At 39.0% G+C, this 19636-nt stretch overlaps 1 protein-coding gene across 4 annotated transcripts in view; it reads right to left on the bottom strand.

The window, feature by feature from the left end:
* Nucleotides 1-19636, bottom strand: part of PALLD (palladin, cytoskeletal associated protein) — a 181336-nt gene that overhangs the window by 20375 nt on the left and 141325 nt on the right. For 3 of the 4 annotated variants that reach the window (XM_050973494.1, XM_030239041.2, XM_050973496.1), the window contains 3 exons: nt 17940-18635; nt 3908-4043; nt 1445-1546 (listed from right to left, as the gene is read on the bottom strand). In XM_050973494.1, coding sequence (XP_050829451.1) covers nt 1445-1546; nt 3908-4043; nt 17940-18635 — 934 coding nt within the window. Of the gene's footprint in view, nt 1-834; nt 886-1444; nt 1547-3907; nt 4044-17939; nt 18636-19636 lie in introns of all 4 variants that reach the window. The other variant, XM_050973493.1, reaches the window with a different exon arrangement.

Below are 19636 nucleotides of genomic sequence, written 5' to 3'. Positions count from 1 at the left end.
TTGCTCCTGTTGCTATGATCCCCTTTGTGTGGGATCCTCCCTTAGAAACAAAATTTACCATAACCGTATTGAAAATATAGCAAGAAGAGCAGAAAGGTTCATTGAGTGTAAAACACTCTGACTTGCTTGAATTTGTTATGATTTGCTGATATACACTGTTATTTGCTTTCTTGAACTGTTACTTTACTGAATTCCTGCTTGGAATCTTGATAAGAGCGATAATGTCAGGCTGTAAAACAGCTCAGAAGCAGAAAAAAATATTAGTCAATGCTCTTCTCAGTCAGCAGAAATTCAGACACTCTTTCAAATTACTTTGGCCATTGTCTCTGACTCTTGTTGTATTTAAGACAGAACATGCATCTCATGCAAAGTATCTTTTCACATCCCCATCCTCTGTTGCTGCCTCTGGTCTGAGAACAAGGTGGCATGTTTCTGTCATCAGTTACAGAACCAATCTTAACCCTTGATAATAGCAAAAAATGGAAGAGCAGAGGAATACACTGTAAACTGCAGATAGTTTTAAAATTTCTTTGTTTCCTGAAGTGCACCATAAAAGTAAACCATGAAGTATGTGACACAGTTAGTATCAGGTCAGTGTATGTTATTGTTACAGCACAAAGACAGTGGAGCACACGATGATTGCTGTTAAACTGTCTGCACTCCCACAGGCTTCTAGAACAACTTGAACATCCTCATAAATGGAGTGCAGCCCAGTTCTCCACAGTTATTAATGCTAGATGACCTCTTGTTATTAACTGAGAACAGCAGAATGGAAAGGGAAAAGAAAAAAAAAACAGACTTAAAAACAAGACAGAAAAAGGTGAAAATGATAACCTTTTGAATATCCATGGGACTCACTACAGAAGACCCAACAGAGCCAGCTTCCTGCAAGGGTAGAAGAAAAGATCAAGAGGCAGAAAGAAGACCAAGAGATATACATGACAGTTCCTCAGTTTTTATCAGGAGAATGTTCTTTGTGAAGCACTATAAGCAAACGAATGCTACACATTTCTGAATAGCAGCTCTGGCATCTGAACAATGGAGAGCGTCTACCTGGCCTTTCAAGCAGGCTTTCTGCTGTGGTTTTGGTCTGCACCCAAAAAGTGCCTATTACACAAATAAAGAGAAGATGGTTTCAAGACAGGAGATGCATTTCTGCCTTCAGAGACTTAAAGGTCAGGACAGAGCAGGATAAACGGAAGAGTTTAAAGCAGAAAGCAGACATTTGAGAAGTCTCAACCTTATGGAAAAACTGAGCAGTAGACATGTGATCCTCCAGTTTATTGCACTAATAGATAACATATGACTTCTGTAATCAATAACCATCCTATCTTGTGTATATTTGTTGTCTTATGTAGGACTTTATTTTAATGACAATCACAGTCAGTAAAAAAGAAAAGCTGAAAGGCATTTTTCCCTGTGAAATTGTAGAGTTATGTGGCACCTGTATAGCTGGATCTTCTTCTGGCTCCTGTATATTGAAGACAGTTGCAGCACTGTCTGCTCCCAGCAATCGACGAGCCATTTTTTCCTCATATGTTAATCTCTGAACAAAAAATAAGAAGGAGATGAGGGGCCAGGCAAAAGAAAGAAAAGATATTTCTCCAACTACAAAGCAGTACACAGTAAGCAATGCTTAAAGTAATGTTGATAAAAGAGAGCAGCAATATGTTTCTAACAGAAATTTTCTACCACAGTTTGTAATGCATTTTTTCAGTATTACAAGTGGCTCTTTTGGCTTAAGCAACCCTTACACTGACTCTGCCATTTGTTTCCATCCTCGTGCCAGGAACTTGGGTAGGAATGAGCAATAGGAACTGCTTAAATCGTGGCCATCAGAAGAGGGCATATCAAATCATCCCAAATCTTATCCAAGTCATTCTGCTCAGTTTTTACATTAGAATCACAAGGCAGAAAACAGTGCCAAAAAATGATAAGGAGATTCTACTCTACTTGAATATTTTGTCCAAAATACAGAAAAATGTATTCTTCAAGATTTTAAAATTTCTATTTCTTCTTACTCTTTCAGAAATTTAGGAGACAGCTTATAAAATACAATTTACACTGAAAAAACAAGTTCAAGGAAAATCTTAATGTATAACTCAATTATTTCATTATTAGTTTTCCTCCTGCATTTACAAATGCATTTCAGACACTTTCTTATAAATCAACATTGCAAAAAAATGCAAGTTTGTGGAAGACAAATTCATTTCATGGTGAAACACTTCATTTAAGGAGAAAAATGAAAAATGGATGAAGAATGGAAATTGTAAACATTACATCTACTGCATGTATGCTTTTAAAAAAAAAATCTCATGTAACTTATTTTTGTCTTAATGTCATATTGCAGCTAAACCAGCAGGCTGAAACTCATGACAACTAGGTAGCAGTGTTGTCTCAGTTACAAGTGTCTAAGGAAATCATGACCTTTTCTTCACTTTTATTTCTTCTGCAGTCAATCCAAGTGCCCACTGCCATGATTACACATACAGAATTTACCCAAGACAGGAATCTGCAAGGCAAAAGCCTCAAGGCAAGCACCAAACAGTTTATTTAGTTTAAGCTCCCACATCATCTGATCACAGTTGGTATTTTTTTTTTTTTACCTTGGGCCATGTGGGCATTCTCAGGACATTCCATACATTTGCCCAGGCCAAACATCTCCCTCACTTTCCAAAACAGGCATTGACAGTCATTCTCAGCCCACTTCCTTTGAAAAAACAGGAACTAATACACTATGGCAGTGATTTTGCTTAACTGCTACAGAAAACTGCCAAGTGCTGTGCAGTCAATGGAGAAAGGTAACAGAAGCAGCAAACACTCTGAACATTCTCCCTACTTCACTCCATTGACCTTATGAAGAACCAAAATTGAGCAATGTTGATAGACAGTCTAACTCAATGGGATTTCTTGAATTACACCCCACAGTTTACAGCTCAGACCTAGTAGCAAATTTAGTAAAATTCTGGGCATTGTCCTGAGAATCGCAAAATTCCACTTCCTTTCAAAGTGACACAAAGGGATACCAAGGTATTCAGATTTAAAAAAATATGTTATTGACAAAAGAGGGGTGACAATTTACATTTTTAAAATTACTTTCCCCTTAAAAGAAATTCCTGCTTCAAAGATAGTGTCTTAATAACTGCAAAAAATTCTTAGGGAAGTTGCTTCTCATCAACTCTGAGCAGGAAGAATTTGATATTTTATCTTTCATATGTATCTTAAGTGCATAAAAAGGAACAGAGCTCTTTGTGGCTGCGCATTTCCATTGCTTGATATGCTCATTTTACCTCATTTCTTGACTCCTCAAGCAGGTCATTAACCCTTGAGTCTGTAAGTTAGTACTATGGGTTATTTCTATTCTACTGGTGAAAATTCCATCAGTCAAAAGAATCTAATGATTCCCCAGCTGCAGAATCTAATGATACCCGATTCCTACTGGGTTGTTTTTCATAATGAACTGCCTTGTACCTCCTCTGATGTCCAGTTACCACCTACTGCTTCTCCCATCATCCAATGGCTGGGCACAAGGTAGAATGAGCCTGGACTGAAACAGAGCTGTGCATGTTCATCCACTCAGTAATGAAAAGTCAAAAGCAAATAGCCTTTGAGGCTCAAAAAGTCATGGAGGTGCAGACTGTGCAGGCTTCTTATGCAAATTCATCATTTTGGTGACCTCCATTGCTTTGTTAAGTCCAAGTAAAGTTGTCAAAGAGGAGATGGAATGATAGAACAAAACGTACACTCTCATTCATTTTGGAAATGCAGTTTTGAAAATTCAATTAAAAATTATAAATACATAAAAAGCAATCTACAACAATTATTTTATATGCAGCATATCTCAGAAACTACCAATGGTGCCCACGCTCACTCACTCCCATTCCCCAGGGTGTTTATGTTTTCATACCGGTTGCCCGTTGTTCAAAAGGTCTTCTTTGAAGCGAAGTTTTCTCTCCAGATCCTGAATTACAGCATCTTTTGACCCTTGAATCTCTTCATCTGATGCTATCCTAGCAGTTCTGCCTGTTTTCTTGGGAAATCCTCTGCAAAACAGTACCAAAAAAAATCATGACCTTTCCTGAAGTAATTTCTATTTAGCAATGTATCTGGAATCCCTGCTATTAATGAAGAAAACAACATTGTGTCCTTGAAACTAGAGGTCTGACATCTTTCTTTCTACCATCCCTCCTAACTCACACTACTGATTAAATGGTTAGTTTAAGGACAAAGATGAAACTATCCTTTATTTGGGCTTTAGTTAAAATAGCCCTCAGGATTGCTTGGCAATGGCTGTAAACACCGTACACTCACAGATGAGCAGTGGCAATAAAGCAAAATGAAAAGAAACATGAAAGAGAAAGCATGACTAGATAAGTGGGGATGGAAGATAAACCAGGTTCCTGTGGAGTACCAGAATAAAGATCAGGAAGATGTAAGACAAGGCAGTTAATTATTAATTTCATTTATTATTTATTAACTAATTCCTTGTACAACTTTGCAAAAACTGCATAACTTCATGTTTATTCTTCATATCTCAGTGAACACATACCCATAAGGCAACATATAAATGCTGTTGATCAAAGAAGAGCCATTCACAGCCTGGGGAACACTGGGAGAAAGAAAAGTCATCCTTGAGAAGCAGTTCTCAGCAGCAAGATTTCCCAGTGGAATAGCAACCATTTAGCAGTTCACATTCACAGAGTTAATTTATTCCTCTTATCAGCCTACAGGATAGAATTGCACTTTCAGCAATTTTCCTCCCATTTTCTTAAACAGTCCAGGAAATTTTATTTTTCCTGACTGCACTAATATTTAACACTTTTCAGTAATGTTATCATGGCTTTATTGCTGGAAATGCCCAACATGGGTGGTTTCTACAGGAGATCAGCTGTTCTTAACACAGTTGTGAAGAAATCAGCATTGCTATCATATTTAAAACTTGTAGCACACCCCATTTCTGCACTTATAACTGGTTCAATATTAGTTTACAGGGTCTTTAAACCTCTGTTGAGTAAATAGGGCTCAGCTGCATTACATGGGAATGACATGGAAAACATGGAATTGAATCATATAAATAAACAAACACAGATGACAGGGATAGGAAAAAAAAATCAGACTAGCATGTAATGGGCAAATTTATTTCCAATACTCAACTTAATATTTTAATTACCAGTGCCAAAATTCTAAACAAGAATCATACATAGATAACAAATTTTCTTGGATAATATTAAATTCTATGTTTTTATGGATAGAGAGACTTCATTCTTCAGCAAGTGCTTTGAATGGTAATTTCTAGCATTAGAAAATATGAAAAGACACACATATAATGTCAAAAGCCAAAAAGGAATTAAGTGAGTAGATGCAGAAGACAATAGTTGGAAACATTCCTAACTAAAACATTTCATATTCCATTGCTGTAACTAAATGTAAAATGTGAAAACAGTGAAATTCTTGTAAAAAGGACTGCATTTTTACATTAAATCACAGCAGAAGAGCAGACATTTGCCTAATTTCACAAAGAGACAGAGAACTACATCCTTTGCCCTAGAAATATTCATCTGTTAGCTGGTGACCACCAAGTAGAATAATTCCCTCAGCTTTCAGCTGGGGGTCTTCTCAGTCACGAATAAGAAAGCAAGTCTCCTCCACTCTGTTCTGGGGAAGAGATGGGAAAACTGTCCCATCTTCAGGGAGACAAGAGAATGTCAAGAGGCAGGGATAAGGTCTCTTCAAGAAAAAGATGCCTCAATAACTCCAGAAATTAGGTACAGTAAATGTAAAGGAAGACATGGAAAGAAAATGGACAGGAGAGAGTGGAAAGAGTGGATGAGAAGGGAATGTCACTCAGGTAGGCTTGAGATTTGCTGGAAGGCGAGTGGGCAGGTGCCATCTGCTTCTCCCCTTACAGTCCTTCCCTTCACCTCCCAGCCCTTAATCACCTAGGCCAGCATTGCCAGAAACCAAATTTTGTCACTTTTTAGGCTACCCCCTGCCAAAAAAAAAATAAATTGACAAACAAACAACGACACCCAAACAAAACAAAATAAAACCCAAGCCAAAAATCAGCCAACTTCAAGGCAGGAAATTTCAAGTTTGGCTTCACCTGTGCCAGCTTTTAATGGAGACATGCACCCTCCCTTGAAAATTCCAAGTGATACATTAAGAAACAGCTTTTATTTCTCATTCTCACAAATTTGATACTTGACTAATAAACAGAGTTTTACCAGAAAAAGGCCTGCTTATGCCTGGAACTCTCTCAATAAGCTGTGAAGGTGAAATGTACAGCTAACCCAAGTAAGTCACAACAGTGTATGAAAAAAAGAATGTGCTATGTGCTTGGGAGTGGATTTCAAGTAAAGGATTTTCTGAAGCACTATTGATTATGCCTGAAAACAAAAACCCCTAAGCAAATACACACATTTTTCACAGGGAAATGAGTACCCACAGAATTTAAAGTTAGTAAGTTCAACATCCACAGAAAAACAATATCACAGTCCATTTCTAAACAATGTTGGATAGTAAGAAAATGAAAATTGAATCATGTCAAACCTCATGTTTATCTCTCTGTCTGGCTGAAGGGCATGCAAACAGGCAACAAGAAGTAGCTTTAATACATTTCAGTTTATGGCTTCTGAGTTAGCCTTCAGGAGCTGCTGTAAGCTCCCCTAGTAAATCAGTGAAACAGAGCCTGGCTGAAGTTTCTATGATATGGCTGCATAAAGCTATTCAGTCTGAATATTCAGCTATTCAGAGATAACCAGTGATTTCTTTTTCTATCAAACCAAAATAATATAGTCCAATGAAGCATTTCAAAGAGCTCTGCATACTAATTTGAGCACTTAGGATTTTGGGCTTAATTGGAAAAGTGAAATAGAGAAACACATTTCTCAAATTGGCTGACACTTAATTTGCAGAGGCTGTAATTCATTTGCAGGTAACAACTGCCACTTATAATAATCTTCATGATTTGTCTAGAGGTATTCTAATGATGAAACTCAGGAAAATGTTCAAAGCATGATAGCAATGCTAATGGAAAATTAGCCTTAACATGTTAAGCAGCTCTTGAGAATCTATGAGATGAAAACTTGGAAAATAGCACTATTATTTCAAAAGGGAAAGAAATATAGTTCCAGGGCATGGCAGCATAAGACATGAAATGGAGCTGTTTTCCTGTATTCCTTGCTCTTAGACACTGAATCCAGTTTTACCACTGCATTTCAAGAAAAATACAGCAAACTGGAAAGTTTTAGAACAGGAAAACTACCCGATGGTTTTAAAAGCACAGCTTTTGTGACAAACTACGTCACACACAGAGAGGCAAAAATTCTTGTTTATTTCGTCAGGAAATTAGGAGAATGAAGAGAGACAGGCAAATCAAATGAAATGTCAGAAATCAGACTACAGCTGACATCAGAAAAAAGCTGGTATTTAATCATTCTTCATGTCCACTGAGGATGATAAGTCACAATAATTTGAAGAAGAACAGGCCTAGCTTAGACACAAACAATGTAGAACTCTCCTTCCTCCACTCTACAACAGTGACATTTAAACACTGAAGCAAGTTAGGTAGCAAAGTTACAGAGGAATTTTATTTAAGAACAAGGTATGCAAATATGACAACAATGGCCTGGGGATCCTGGGGAACTATTAATAAGAGAGACAGAGTCCTTAACAACCTCCCAGATCTCTGGTTTTGTGTCAGATGATCCTGAGCTCTGCACAGTCCATGTGGAAGTGTCACCCAAGACCTAGTCAAGGCAACTTGCCTGAAAAGTAGATTATCGTGCCTTTATTAAGTATTTAAGCAAGGAAGCAGTTAGTTTAAAAATTTAACTATAAAAGTGAGCACCGGTCAAAATTTCTTCAAATACCTTTGGAAAGATTCTCTCTTCTTCTTTTGGTACTATTTTAAACTGGGACAAAAAACTCCAAGCAGTGCATAAGGAAACACAGCTCTTCCTGCAGATGCTCTGTTTCCACCCCCTCTTCAGAATCTCTTTCTCTAAATATATACACTTTAAAAACTGTCCAAATAGATACATGTCTGCATATATATATATATATATTATATATATATATATATATATATATGCATACATACATACCCCACAGCAAGTTAACTCTTAAGACATACATTCTTGGGATGAATTTCAAAATGTCTACAAAGCAATGATAACAAATAGAAGGATTTTAGTAAATCTATCTTCCAAAGCACAGATCCTTTCAGCCTGAGTAATGGTTTACATGGCAAGACAGCCTGGCAGCAAACTTTCTTCAGCTGCTTTTGCAAATATTTTCCACCATCCTTACATGTCCTTATCTGGATGCATTTAGCTCCAAAGATTCGTGTCCTCAGTGACGCATTAGCTTTCTTTCTGTCTTCTCTCAGGGATAATATCAAACAAAAAAATCTGCCAATTCATTTATGTATTCATATGTTCATTCTTTGCCCAAGGCAAATTTCAGATTTGCTGCTTTAATCTAGCAAGAGACAACGTATTTCAGGCTATTGACAGCATCAGTCTCGAGCACATAACCATCACCACAAGTGTGCAGAGAAATGAACAGCCTGGGGAAGTAGGCTGCAACTCATATGGATTTTAAGCACCTCTGAAATACACATCACCTAAGTCAGTGGGGGCTTGAATCCAGGTGTAGATAAAAACAAAAAATGTCTGAATTTTTTGGTCAGAAAGGGTGCAATGAAATTTCCAAAACTGTCATCTTAATTCACACAGAGATTTTTGACAGCAAAGATTTTTGCAGCCTTGACTTGGCTCTCCTTAGTTTTGAATATTTGCCCTGACATTTATTTAGAATGAAAGCCAAACCAGCAGTACTTTTTATGTTTTAATTACACAGAGTGCATGCTGGATGCAATTCTCTCTTTTCCTACGTACCTTTTACAGTGTAAACAAGGGCAACAGGCTGGCTGTTGTTATCCTTCCAAGAACAAATTCCTGTTTGCAGCCAATATGGCTTAGTTTCACAGAAATCCAAATTAATTCTCTGGTACTGAGGTAATGAACAGTAACTTGATTTTTTTTTTCCTTTAAAACTAAAGCCTTCCAAAAATACAGCTAATTCCTGCTCACTTCACACTTTTTTTGCTTACTGTAAAAGCAAAGTTACTACAAGCACTGTAACAGGTCACAAACTTTGAAGCTGCAGCTGTATAATAAAATTTAGTCTGATCTTGTCATACATGCTGTGGAGACCAGGAGCTTCAGCTGTGTCCAGTAATGTGATGTTACATGCATCTGAATTAAGGCAATGCCTGAAGAACAGACCTGACTAAGGATGACTTCCAGAAAATGGAACAAATGTAACAAAGGTTCAATTATTTCTACTATGCAATGTTCTGAAACTGTGGTTGAAAAAAATAAATCATGTCTCAGCACTGGATATGTTAAGACAGAAATGAACAATATAAATTTCTGAACATCTTTGATCCCTCTTAATGTTTAGATAAAAAAGAGTACAACTCACCTACAAAGTGCTTGACTGCTACCACTTTTTTTCTCTAAAGCTTATGTTTAAAAATGCATTTGTACTCATGAAAAGAAGAATTACTACTTTTTCATTCCCCTGTTCAGTTCCTTCCCCTCCTGAGCATGCTATCTCTCTGCCTCATGCTGCACTGGTTACTGTAGCTACATAAGCACCATTTGCCTTTCAAAAGATGTGCATGTATTTTGTTATCAAATCAAAAATCAAATCCTTATTTTGTAATCTGCATTTTTTCTGATTGTTACCAGCAGTATGCTAGAACTGATGGTCAAGAAGAAATAACTAAAGCACCAACTGCTCCTGAATGTAGAAAAGGCTGGCACAATCCTCAAAGTCCTGAAATATTTAGAAGAACAGGCAACTGCGAGAAGCATGTGAAGAAAAAGCTACACTGGACTGGGAAAAGGTGTCATATCCAAAATATCAACTAATTCCAGTTGATGTGGTGTTACTGGTTAAGGTATCCACAACTATCAAGCACTGTACCTGGCTTTCACACTCACAGATGTTTTTGTGGTATTCAGATCTGTTTAAAATAAAGAAGTTATACAATTAAGTAGCCTGAAAAGAAAAACCTGCAGACTAAAACAAGCATCAAAGCCATGCTGTGAACAGCCTCTCTGTCTTTTCAATAGGGAAATACATGTACTAATTCTCTTAGTTAAGTTCACTGCCATCTTCAATATTCTTAAGTAGCTGCAAATACAATTTTAAAAAAGAATGGGATAATACATATCTTGAAAATTAATACTTCCAGATGCAATGATTGTCAGGATACTGTTATTTAGGCTTATGTCTGTGTGTCTCCATGTTACATCCTTGAGCTCTAATTTTGCACAGCTTTAATTGATTAGATCTGGGGCACAACCTGGATTTCTAAGTTCAAGTGGAACAAACATGCATTCATCATATCTCAGAAAAGTTGATATGGATGTATTTTATGATAAGCACTTGCAAACACAAAGTCCCAATATGAACTGTTTCTTAGCACGACCAACAAGAATTGGTGTGATATCACAGCTAAACCCCTCATGTGTTGGTATAACAGCCACAAGTAGTATCCAACCTATGGGAAAAGAAAATTTTCAATAAAATTTAAACAAAAATTGTTTAATGGGCAGGAGCAATAGCTTAACAAAATTGGAGGTTGAGAATGAATGCAAACACTGATATTTTCTGGAATTTTTCCAGTCACAGCAATACTTGCCTTTAGTTATATTTTCCCAATATGTTATCTGGGAATACCTCCAGGTATGACGGAATAGGCAGCAAAGAGAGATGAAGTCTCTCTCTCTCTCAGTAGCAAGGAAACACCCTGACCTGTCTTCTCAGTTTGATTCTGGAGTTCTTAATCAAGGTACTTCTTCCTACATAACCTCCATTCTTAAAAAGTTGTGACAAGCATAACTTAGAGAAACCGGAAAAGTATAAGTCCCATCTACATAAGAGAGCAATGCAGTTTACTCTAAAATGAAAGCTGGCTTTTGTGCTGGGAGAGTGTTGAAGGCTGTAAGACAATAAGATAGAGAAGTGTATTTTTCCTGAGAGTGGTCACCATCATTGCAGGTTGACTAAAAGGAACATGACGATTCCTAAAATATTTCTTTCAACTGCATTTGAGACAGAATGCAATGGACAAATCACAGTACACAGCTGCAAGAACAGATCAGCAGCTCTGATTCAAAGGGGAAAAAAGTGCAATCCCTTTCTGATATTGCTTTTCTCACGATTCTCACATAATCTCCTTTATGATTTGGATTTAATGTTCTAAAGGTCACTGAGACAGCAGTTAAATTTTGTGCAGAATGATAAAAGCAGCTTATTTAATTACCTTCTACAAGGTAATTTGGAATGCCTTGCATTCAAATAATGCTTTCTTTTCCATTTTCCATCCTTTTCCAGGAAATAGTAACTTATAATTCATGTTCTTTCACCAATTCTGTACAGTCATATTTTTTTCCTGTTTTTAACTAAGGTAGTATTACTGAAGGTATCTAACTTAAGAAAAGGTCTGTTTTAAGGAAAATAATTAATTTTTAATGTTGCCTTCAGAAGGATATATGTATAGCTAACAATATATATTTCTTACACTTAAAAAGAGATCCCATTTTCCAGGTTGGATAATTTCACACCCTTTAGTGGCAGGTGTTATACATTTTAAAACCAAATATTCACTAAATAAATAGTCAACCAATCCTTCTCACAGGATTATTTGTGCTTTCACAAATGCTCATGTAAACATATAATGTATGTGCTTGGCTAGAACTTTTAGGTATACTTATCTCTGTTCCTTCACATGTAACTTTTTGATTTCTTTTCTAGGAAGAGAGAAGATCAGTTTCTAGCTTCTACAAACTTAACTGTGAACTAACCCCCCTCAGTTGTATGTTTCTGTCACATTAACTCTCTTCCCTGAAAGTGTTTTGTAACTAAAAGCTAATGTGAATACAACAGATCCACCCACCCTGGAGTTTTCTTTAGGTAAAGAAGGAAAGAACTGAGATTTTTAAGAACAGTGTTCTACAAACTTACGCCAGCCAAGTTTTACCTCAGAAATTACTGACAAGGGCTCATAATTCCCTTAAGTACTTAATTATCTATGCAGTTCCACTAGCACTTCTCTTCTGCTGAATAACACAATGCTCTAGCAAGACACAAAGTCTACCAAATCTATTCAATTAATAAAAAAGGTTATTGCCAAATCTTGTTCAACTAACACCACCACAGCCACAGCTTGAAAATACTGGTCACTATAAAAAGTCTAGAGCTTACTGGAAAATCGAGATATAATTTATTCAAGGGAAACACTCACCATATTGTTGCAAATAAATGCTTAAAATATTTAAAGATTAATTAGTAGATATTAATGTCCAAATAAAATGTAGTAAATTCACAAGTAGGTATTCCCATAATACACGCAAGACTGTAAGACCACATGCTATTAAAAAAAAATCCAAAACAACCAAACCACAAAAAACTTCATTCCAAACAAATTAACAATTCCCACTGCAATGCTTCCAAATCCATCCAAATTTAACTGGAAAGAATATTCATTGGTTCAAACTGGTTTAGCTAATGCAGTCACTTCCACAGAATCTCAGGGTTCAAAACCAAGGAAAATGTTGAAACATTAGCATGGTATTTACTGTTCATAGTCCCACAGGACACAGGAATTGAAGAGAGCGTTAGAAATGTTCTTAGAGAACTACAGAATATTCTGAGTTGGAATAACTCAGAGAAAAACTGAATCCAACTCCTGGCCCCACAGAGGACACCCCAAGAGTTACGCTGTGTGCTTGGGAGCATTGTCCAAACACTCCTTGAACCCTGTGAGACTGGTGCTGTAATCACTTCTCTGGGGAGCCTGTTTGAGTGCCCAAATATCCAATCTTGCCCTAATATCCAACCTAAACCTGCCCTGACTCAGCATCAGACCATTCCCTCAGGTCCTGTCACTGGTCACGACAGAGGAGAGGTCAGTGCCTGCACCTACTCTTCCCCTCATGAGGAAGTAGCTGCAGTGAGGTCTCCCTTCAGTCTCCTTTTCCACAGGCTGAACAGACCAAGTGACCTCAGCCACTCTCCATTCAGCTTTCCCTCAAGGCCCTTCACTATCTTCATTGCCCTCCTCTTGACTCTCTCTAATGGCTGAATGTCTTTTGTGTACTGGGGTGTCCAAAACAGCACACAGGACTGGAGGTGAGGCCACGGAGTGCAGAGCAGAGCAGGACCATCCCCTCCCTTGCCTGGCTGGCAATGGTGTGCCTGATGCCCACCAGGGCACGGTTGGCTCTCCAGGCTGCCAGGGCACAATGACTTTCCATCAAGCAGGACCCCCAGTCCCTTTCCAAACAGCTGCTCTCAAGCCTCTCATCCCCCAGTCCTCTGGTATAGCCAGGATGGCCCTGTCCCAGGTGCCAAATCTAGCACTTGCCTTCATTAAATTTCATACTGGGGGTGATTGCTCAACTCTCTGATTTGTCAAGATCTCTCTGTAGGGTCTCTTTGCCCTCAAGGTAGCTGACAGTTCCCACCAGTTTAATAGCACCGGCAACCTTTGAGTTCTGCATCAAAATCATTTATGAAGAGCACTGGGCCTACAGTGGAGCTGTGTGGAACTCCACTGGTGACTCTCTGCCAGCCTGATGTAACTCTATGTACTGGAATTCTTTGCGCCTGACCCATGAGCCAGCTGAGCACCCATCATATGATGTGCTGATCCAGCTGAATGCTGGACATGTTGTCCAGAAGAACAGCATGAAAGACAACTGAAGTCCAAAGAGATTACATGAACCGGCTTCCTTTGCTCAGCTAGGAGGGTTACCTTGTTATAAATGGAAATTAAACTAGTCAAACAGGGCTTTTTCCTAATGAAGCCATTCTGGCAAATGACTGCATTATCCTTCAGGTGTTTTTCAATAAAAAGAGTAATCTTCTCCATAATTCTACCAGGCACTGAAATGAGACTGATAGACCTGTAGTTTCCTTCGTGCTGTTGTTGAAAACTGGGACAACGCTAGCAAGCACTGAGTCAAATGGCACCTCTCCAGATTCCCAAAACAGTTCAAAAAGTCATGGAGAGGAGTCTTGTAATGACATCAGCCAGCTCTTTGAGGATTCTTGGATGAATCCCATCAGGCCCCATAGACTTACAGGGATCCAGCTGGAGCAGTGATTCCCTCACAAGTTCAGAGCTGACTCTGAGTTTATAATTCTCAGAATCCTCATCTTTCAACTCAGGGCACTGGGACCCCCATAGTTCATGACTGGTGCTGAAGACTGAAGAGAGCATTAACCACCTCTGCCTTGTCTAGGTCCCTGTTCGTATGGTGAACACCCTCATAATTTAACAAGCCACTGGTTTTTTTTGGACTGCCTTTTGTAACAAGCATATTTTTAAAAGTTCCTTTTTATTGTGCTGCACAGTACTGGCTGGCTTCAGCTCTAACTGAGCTTTTGCCTCACAATTTTCTCCCTATGGAGGCAACCAGCATCTCTGTAGTCCTCCCATGTCACCTTGCTTCTGCTGGTCAAACATTTACTTTTTTTTGCATTACCTCTAGAAGAAGATTCCTCCCTAGACAAGTTGGCCTTCTGCCTTGCCTCCTTTTCCAACATTTTGGAATTGCCTGCTCCTGTGCCCATAGGAGGTGGTGCTTAAAAAGTCACCAGCATTGATGTACACCAGCATCATCAAAAAATATTTTCCCAGGGGACCTTACTCATTAGTTCCCTAAGCAGTCTGAAGTTTTAAATCCAATTGCTTTGTGGTAGCTGTGGCCAAGACAACCACCAATTTCCACTTCAGTCATAAGATTCTCTCTGTTAATGAGCAGCAGATCAAGGAGGGCATCTTACTGAGTTGGCTCTCTTAGTGTCTGCACCATGTAGTGATCATGTTTAGGACCCTCCTGGACCCACTTGTATTAGCTGTATGGTATTCTCAGTTAACATTTGCCAAGTTGAAGTCCCCGTAAGGATAAGAGTGGTTAACTTAGAGATGTTCCTTAGTTCCTTAAAGAATAACTCATCAGCATCACCATTCTGGATAGGAGGTCTATAGTAGACTCCCACGATGACCTCTGCATTACTTGTTTGTCCCTTAACCCTTATCCAGAGGCTTTTGACTGTGCCATTGCCAACTGTAAGCACCATTCACTCCAGATCCTCTATTACATACAGTGCCAACCTCCCTGCCTATCCCCCCTGAAGAGCCTGTAACCATCCCTCATGGCACACCAGGACTCAGTGCATTATGCCAAAGATGGGGCTGGGCCAAATCTTTGAGCTCCTCTTGCTTTGTCCTGCACCTCCATGGATAGATTTCTCTTTTAAGTAGAACAAATATGATAAGTGCATGGGAAAGGAAATGACCAAAGAAAGTTGATGAACAGAAGGTTTGACTCCAAGAGGAGTAACAAAGACTTTTGGTTTGAATACAGCCACAGAGAACTTTACTGGTGCTGCCTTTGTCCATTTTCAGAAAATAACTGCCTCCACCAGCAATGTTTATTACTTTACCTTTATTCTGTTCCTACCACAACACAAAAATGAAAAAAAAGATGCCTACCAAGTTCTGCTTTTGAGGAGCAGATCTGTGGTTGTGCCAAGATTTAGCAATGACAAAGTCTTTGAAGATAAATGGCTTGACTAATATTTCAGCTGCTGAGCAAAACTTTGAATGTTGCAATTTATTTCTTGCACCCAGTCTGTAAAGCACACTGTCAGGAAACAGCATCATCATTTTCAACCAATAGATCTTGGAGATCATGGCAAAATGGTGAGACCACAGAAGTTATGAAATAGTGTGTAGAGCTCAGAAACTATGTCTCAGAAAGATAATTGTGCTGAAGAGGACTTGTGAGGAACGAGCAAAAGACAAAGGAAAAGAAGCAAAAAGTGAAAGGGGCCAAAAAAAAGAATTAAGGCTACAGCACAAAGCAAAGAGACCTAAAGCTGAGGGGGAAATGGAGGCCAGGGGAACTGCTCAGGAGTGGTATTAGAATTATGGGAAACAGAGTAATTTACTCAGCAAGACACACCAGACATTAACCTACACAGTAACTTGAAAAAGGAGAAGCCAGGGAAAAATTGGCATCAAAGATACATAACAATAGATTATGGCTTTTCTGCATCACACAGTACATATTTTACCATGCTTTAATGTTATAATTCAGATGACAAATGCTCACTGTGTATGTATGTATACACACACACATATATATACACACATAAATTATACACACATACATTCAGTATAGTTAACACGATCCAGCTCCCATCTGGACTTTATTTCCTGAGGGAATGCAGAAAAACAGCCAACTACCTCATCCTCAGCTCAGACCCTGAGGTTGCTGCCTTGTTGGGGTGGGGGAGGGAGGAATATACATAGACACACCATCATGTGAATACCCAGACTGGCTGCTGCACTTGGGGAAGTGAGGGGCATGGTAAAGGAGGAAGAATCTTTTCAGAGTTGTTTCTCTGTCCAAAGATCAAAGGGAATGAGGAAGAGCACAACTAATGCCTCAAGTGAGAATGTGTACTCATAAGCACAGAGTAACAGGGAAAGAGGGACACAGCAGAGGCTCAAGCTGCTGCTATTACCCTCACAGCACACAGAGGTGAGCTCAAAAATGAATCCAGCTCTTGTCAGAGTTGTATTGCTGGACTAGAACCCTTTCTTGGAAAATCAAGGGTAATCGCAGGCTTCAGTAGGCTGTGCTTACTGGTCAAGCTGTCAGTAAATTAATCATGCAATTTTCAGTGCTCAGTATCAATGGTGAAACTCAGCCAGTGCAAAGGACACAGTAGGTAGAAAATCACAACTATTATGACTGCAAGGGCAAATTGTTCTATTTATTAATTTTTCTCCTAAAAATGTTTCATGGCCAGACTCCATAATGAGCTGTATGAAACAAATCAAGATAAAGAAATACTTTTTAAAACAGATACATGACTTATTACTTAGATATCTGTCCTCTTTCTTCTTTCTCTTCCTTTTCATATCTTGGATTGAAATAACAGAATTTCCCACTGCAACAGTATGTAGCTGAGCAAGTCACCTAGATACTGTAGATATGTTTAGTCAAACTTCTGGACAAAGTTATAAATAAGCCTTGGATACAGCTATTCTCATTTTTGTTCTTCAGCATGTCTTTTTGTTCTCTAAGGATGGAATGAGAGTCTAGTGCCAGTGGAAAAAAAAACTGATCTATGATGGGAGCTGACATGCTCCAAAATACTATTTTGGCCTTTAGAGAAGACAAAAGGGGAAAATAAGTGTGCAGAGTTGTTAGGGATGGGGATTCTGTTTGTTTTTACGCACTGCTATTTTAAATCCCTCCCTAAATGCTTTCCCAAACTTCCTCAGAACAAAATCTCTAGCCAAAGCCAATGAACTATAATGGCTGTTATATATATATATAACTGTTATACTTTGTTATCAGCTGTATACTTTAACACCTTGTATTTTCATTATCACAAAGCTATAGGGACTTCTGAAAGACACTCTCTTTACTTGACAGTGCTCTACCTGCAGATGTAATAGGAACACAAATTGCAAATATCACTGTAGATGTGACTGAAAGAATTGGGCCATGAGAAGAGTTTTCTCGGATCTGCTTCCACTGCTCTGGGCCTGCAGAGCCTTTTGCTCCTGCTTTCACATTTTCTTAAACTCCAGTTTAAAGCTTCAGCTTCTCATCTTTTGTGTTCCTACTGTAGGGCTCTTTCAGAATCTCACTTCTGTGAGGGTTAAAAAACTATCTCACATCTCTAGCACAGAAGCATTTGCAATTTATTCACACATCTCTCCCTCTCAGATAACCGCTAACAGCAAAGGGCCCCAGAAAAGTACAAATGAAGCAAGTGCAATAATCTTCATTACAATCTGCAGTACATCAAGGAGCTCATCAGCTGATACTTACGGAGGCGTCACTCCTTTCGGGAGGCCTAATGCGTTGACAGAAATGGGTGGTGGCTGGGATGGCAGCATGGAGCTGAGAAAAGCTGCTGGAGACTGGCTGGAATTAGGAAATCTTGGAGTTGGAGACAGGCTGTGGGAAGGTGAAGAAAGTGAAGGAAGAGGAGGGGGTGGAGGAGGTGGAAGTGGAAAGGAATCGCACACTGGATATGTTGCTGTTGGACTAAAGACAGGTGGAGGTGGGGGTGGAGGGGATGGAGAAGAAGGAGACCAGGCATATTCCCCTTCTGGAGCAAACTGCTGAGAGAAGGGAGGAACTGGCACTCTCCCAAACTGTTTCTGAGAAGCAGTTGGAGACATAGGAGAAGGAAGGCTAGATGTAGATGACCCAGAAGATGGAGTCACATAACCTGAAGCAGGGCTGATGTTCTGGGCAGCAATGAACTGCTTAGGCCGAGCATAGTTGAAGGAGCTGGAAGACTGCATGGTTGGGGAAGTATGAGAGTTAAGAATACTCATTGGCACGGGAGAGGTGGCAGACTGGCTGGACTCAAGCTCCTGGAAGGAGGGGGGAGGAGGAAAGGAAGGAGAAGAGGGAGGGTGCTGATGATGATCAGGTTGCTGTTGGTGACGATACCACTGTCCACTTTCTTGCTCCAGACGAATTTGGTTCTGCAGCTGCTGTATTTTTTGGGGGTCCCTGTGGGAAGGAAAAATAGACAAAAACATGATCAGACATGCAGCTCTGGCTGGGGAGGAGGTAAAAGTTCCACTGGTCTAGGGTCCAGGAAAATTGAAAGAGAGGGAAAGTTCAAAGCATTTACATATGTTGAATAGCCCTACTTCTTCAGAGTTAACACATGGCTACAAAAACCCATTTTTTGTCCTCAAGGTGAAGGAAAAAGGTATGCATAATAAAATTTAACAGAACCATCAAGTCTTCACAAAGGTAAATTATATGGCAATTTGAAGCACTTAGGATATTTTAAAGGCACAATCCAGATAATGAAATTAAAGGTAAAAGTACTGAAATTCTTAACAGGGTTTCTTTTTGTTTCCTGTGATTCTTTTTCAATGGCCCTGTTTCAATAATAAGGCTGAAATATTTACCTAACTTCAGCCTTAGCTGAATTTCTGCTGTAGACTCTGTGGGCCAATCAGGCAGACCTAATTACAGCCATACTTTTAAGGAGTACTTGGAGACAAGGGACCAACTTCTGTGTTAGAATCATCCATGTATGTAGATGAGCAAAGACTTCTGAGAAGCATCTGTAACCTAGGGAAGCTGTGAACTGAGCTTCCCCAGGTCTTTAGTCTCACTTTTTCTCCCCAGTTTTATTTTCAACTGTAGATCCTGAGACGAATCTTAGTAGATACTTAATATAGTTCTGAGGCATTGCAGTACTATCAGCTCAAATGGAAGTAAGAATTTTATTTAAAAATGCAGAAAATCACAGCAAGAAGAATAGAGACTAAAAAAGTTAATATGCAGGAGTGCTCAGAATCTTAATTAAGGGGAAAAAAAGACAGAAAAAAGTAAAATGTTCAGCAGTGAAGCAAATCAGAACTGGGGCTTTTTTTTTTGTCTCAATGCAGCTGTTTGAAAGACATTAAGCTCAAAATTAACTGTGTGGTCTATCATGTGACAATACATCAGACTGATTTGCTTGAAATTATCCTTTTTCATCTGGAAAACGTAAC

The sequence above is a fragment of the Serinus canaria genome, chromosome 4 (assembly GCF_022539315.1).
Source record: "Serinus canaria isolate serCan28SL12 chromosome 4, serCan2020, whole genome shotgun sequence".
NCBI lineage: Eukaryota > Metazoa > Chordata > Aves > Passeriformes > Fringillidae > Serinus > Serinus canaria.
The sequence above is the reverse complement of the archived record's forward strand: the minus strand, read 5'-3'. Positions and strand labels throughout refer to the sequence as shown.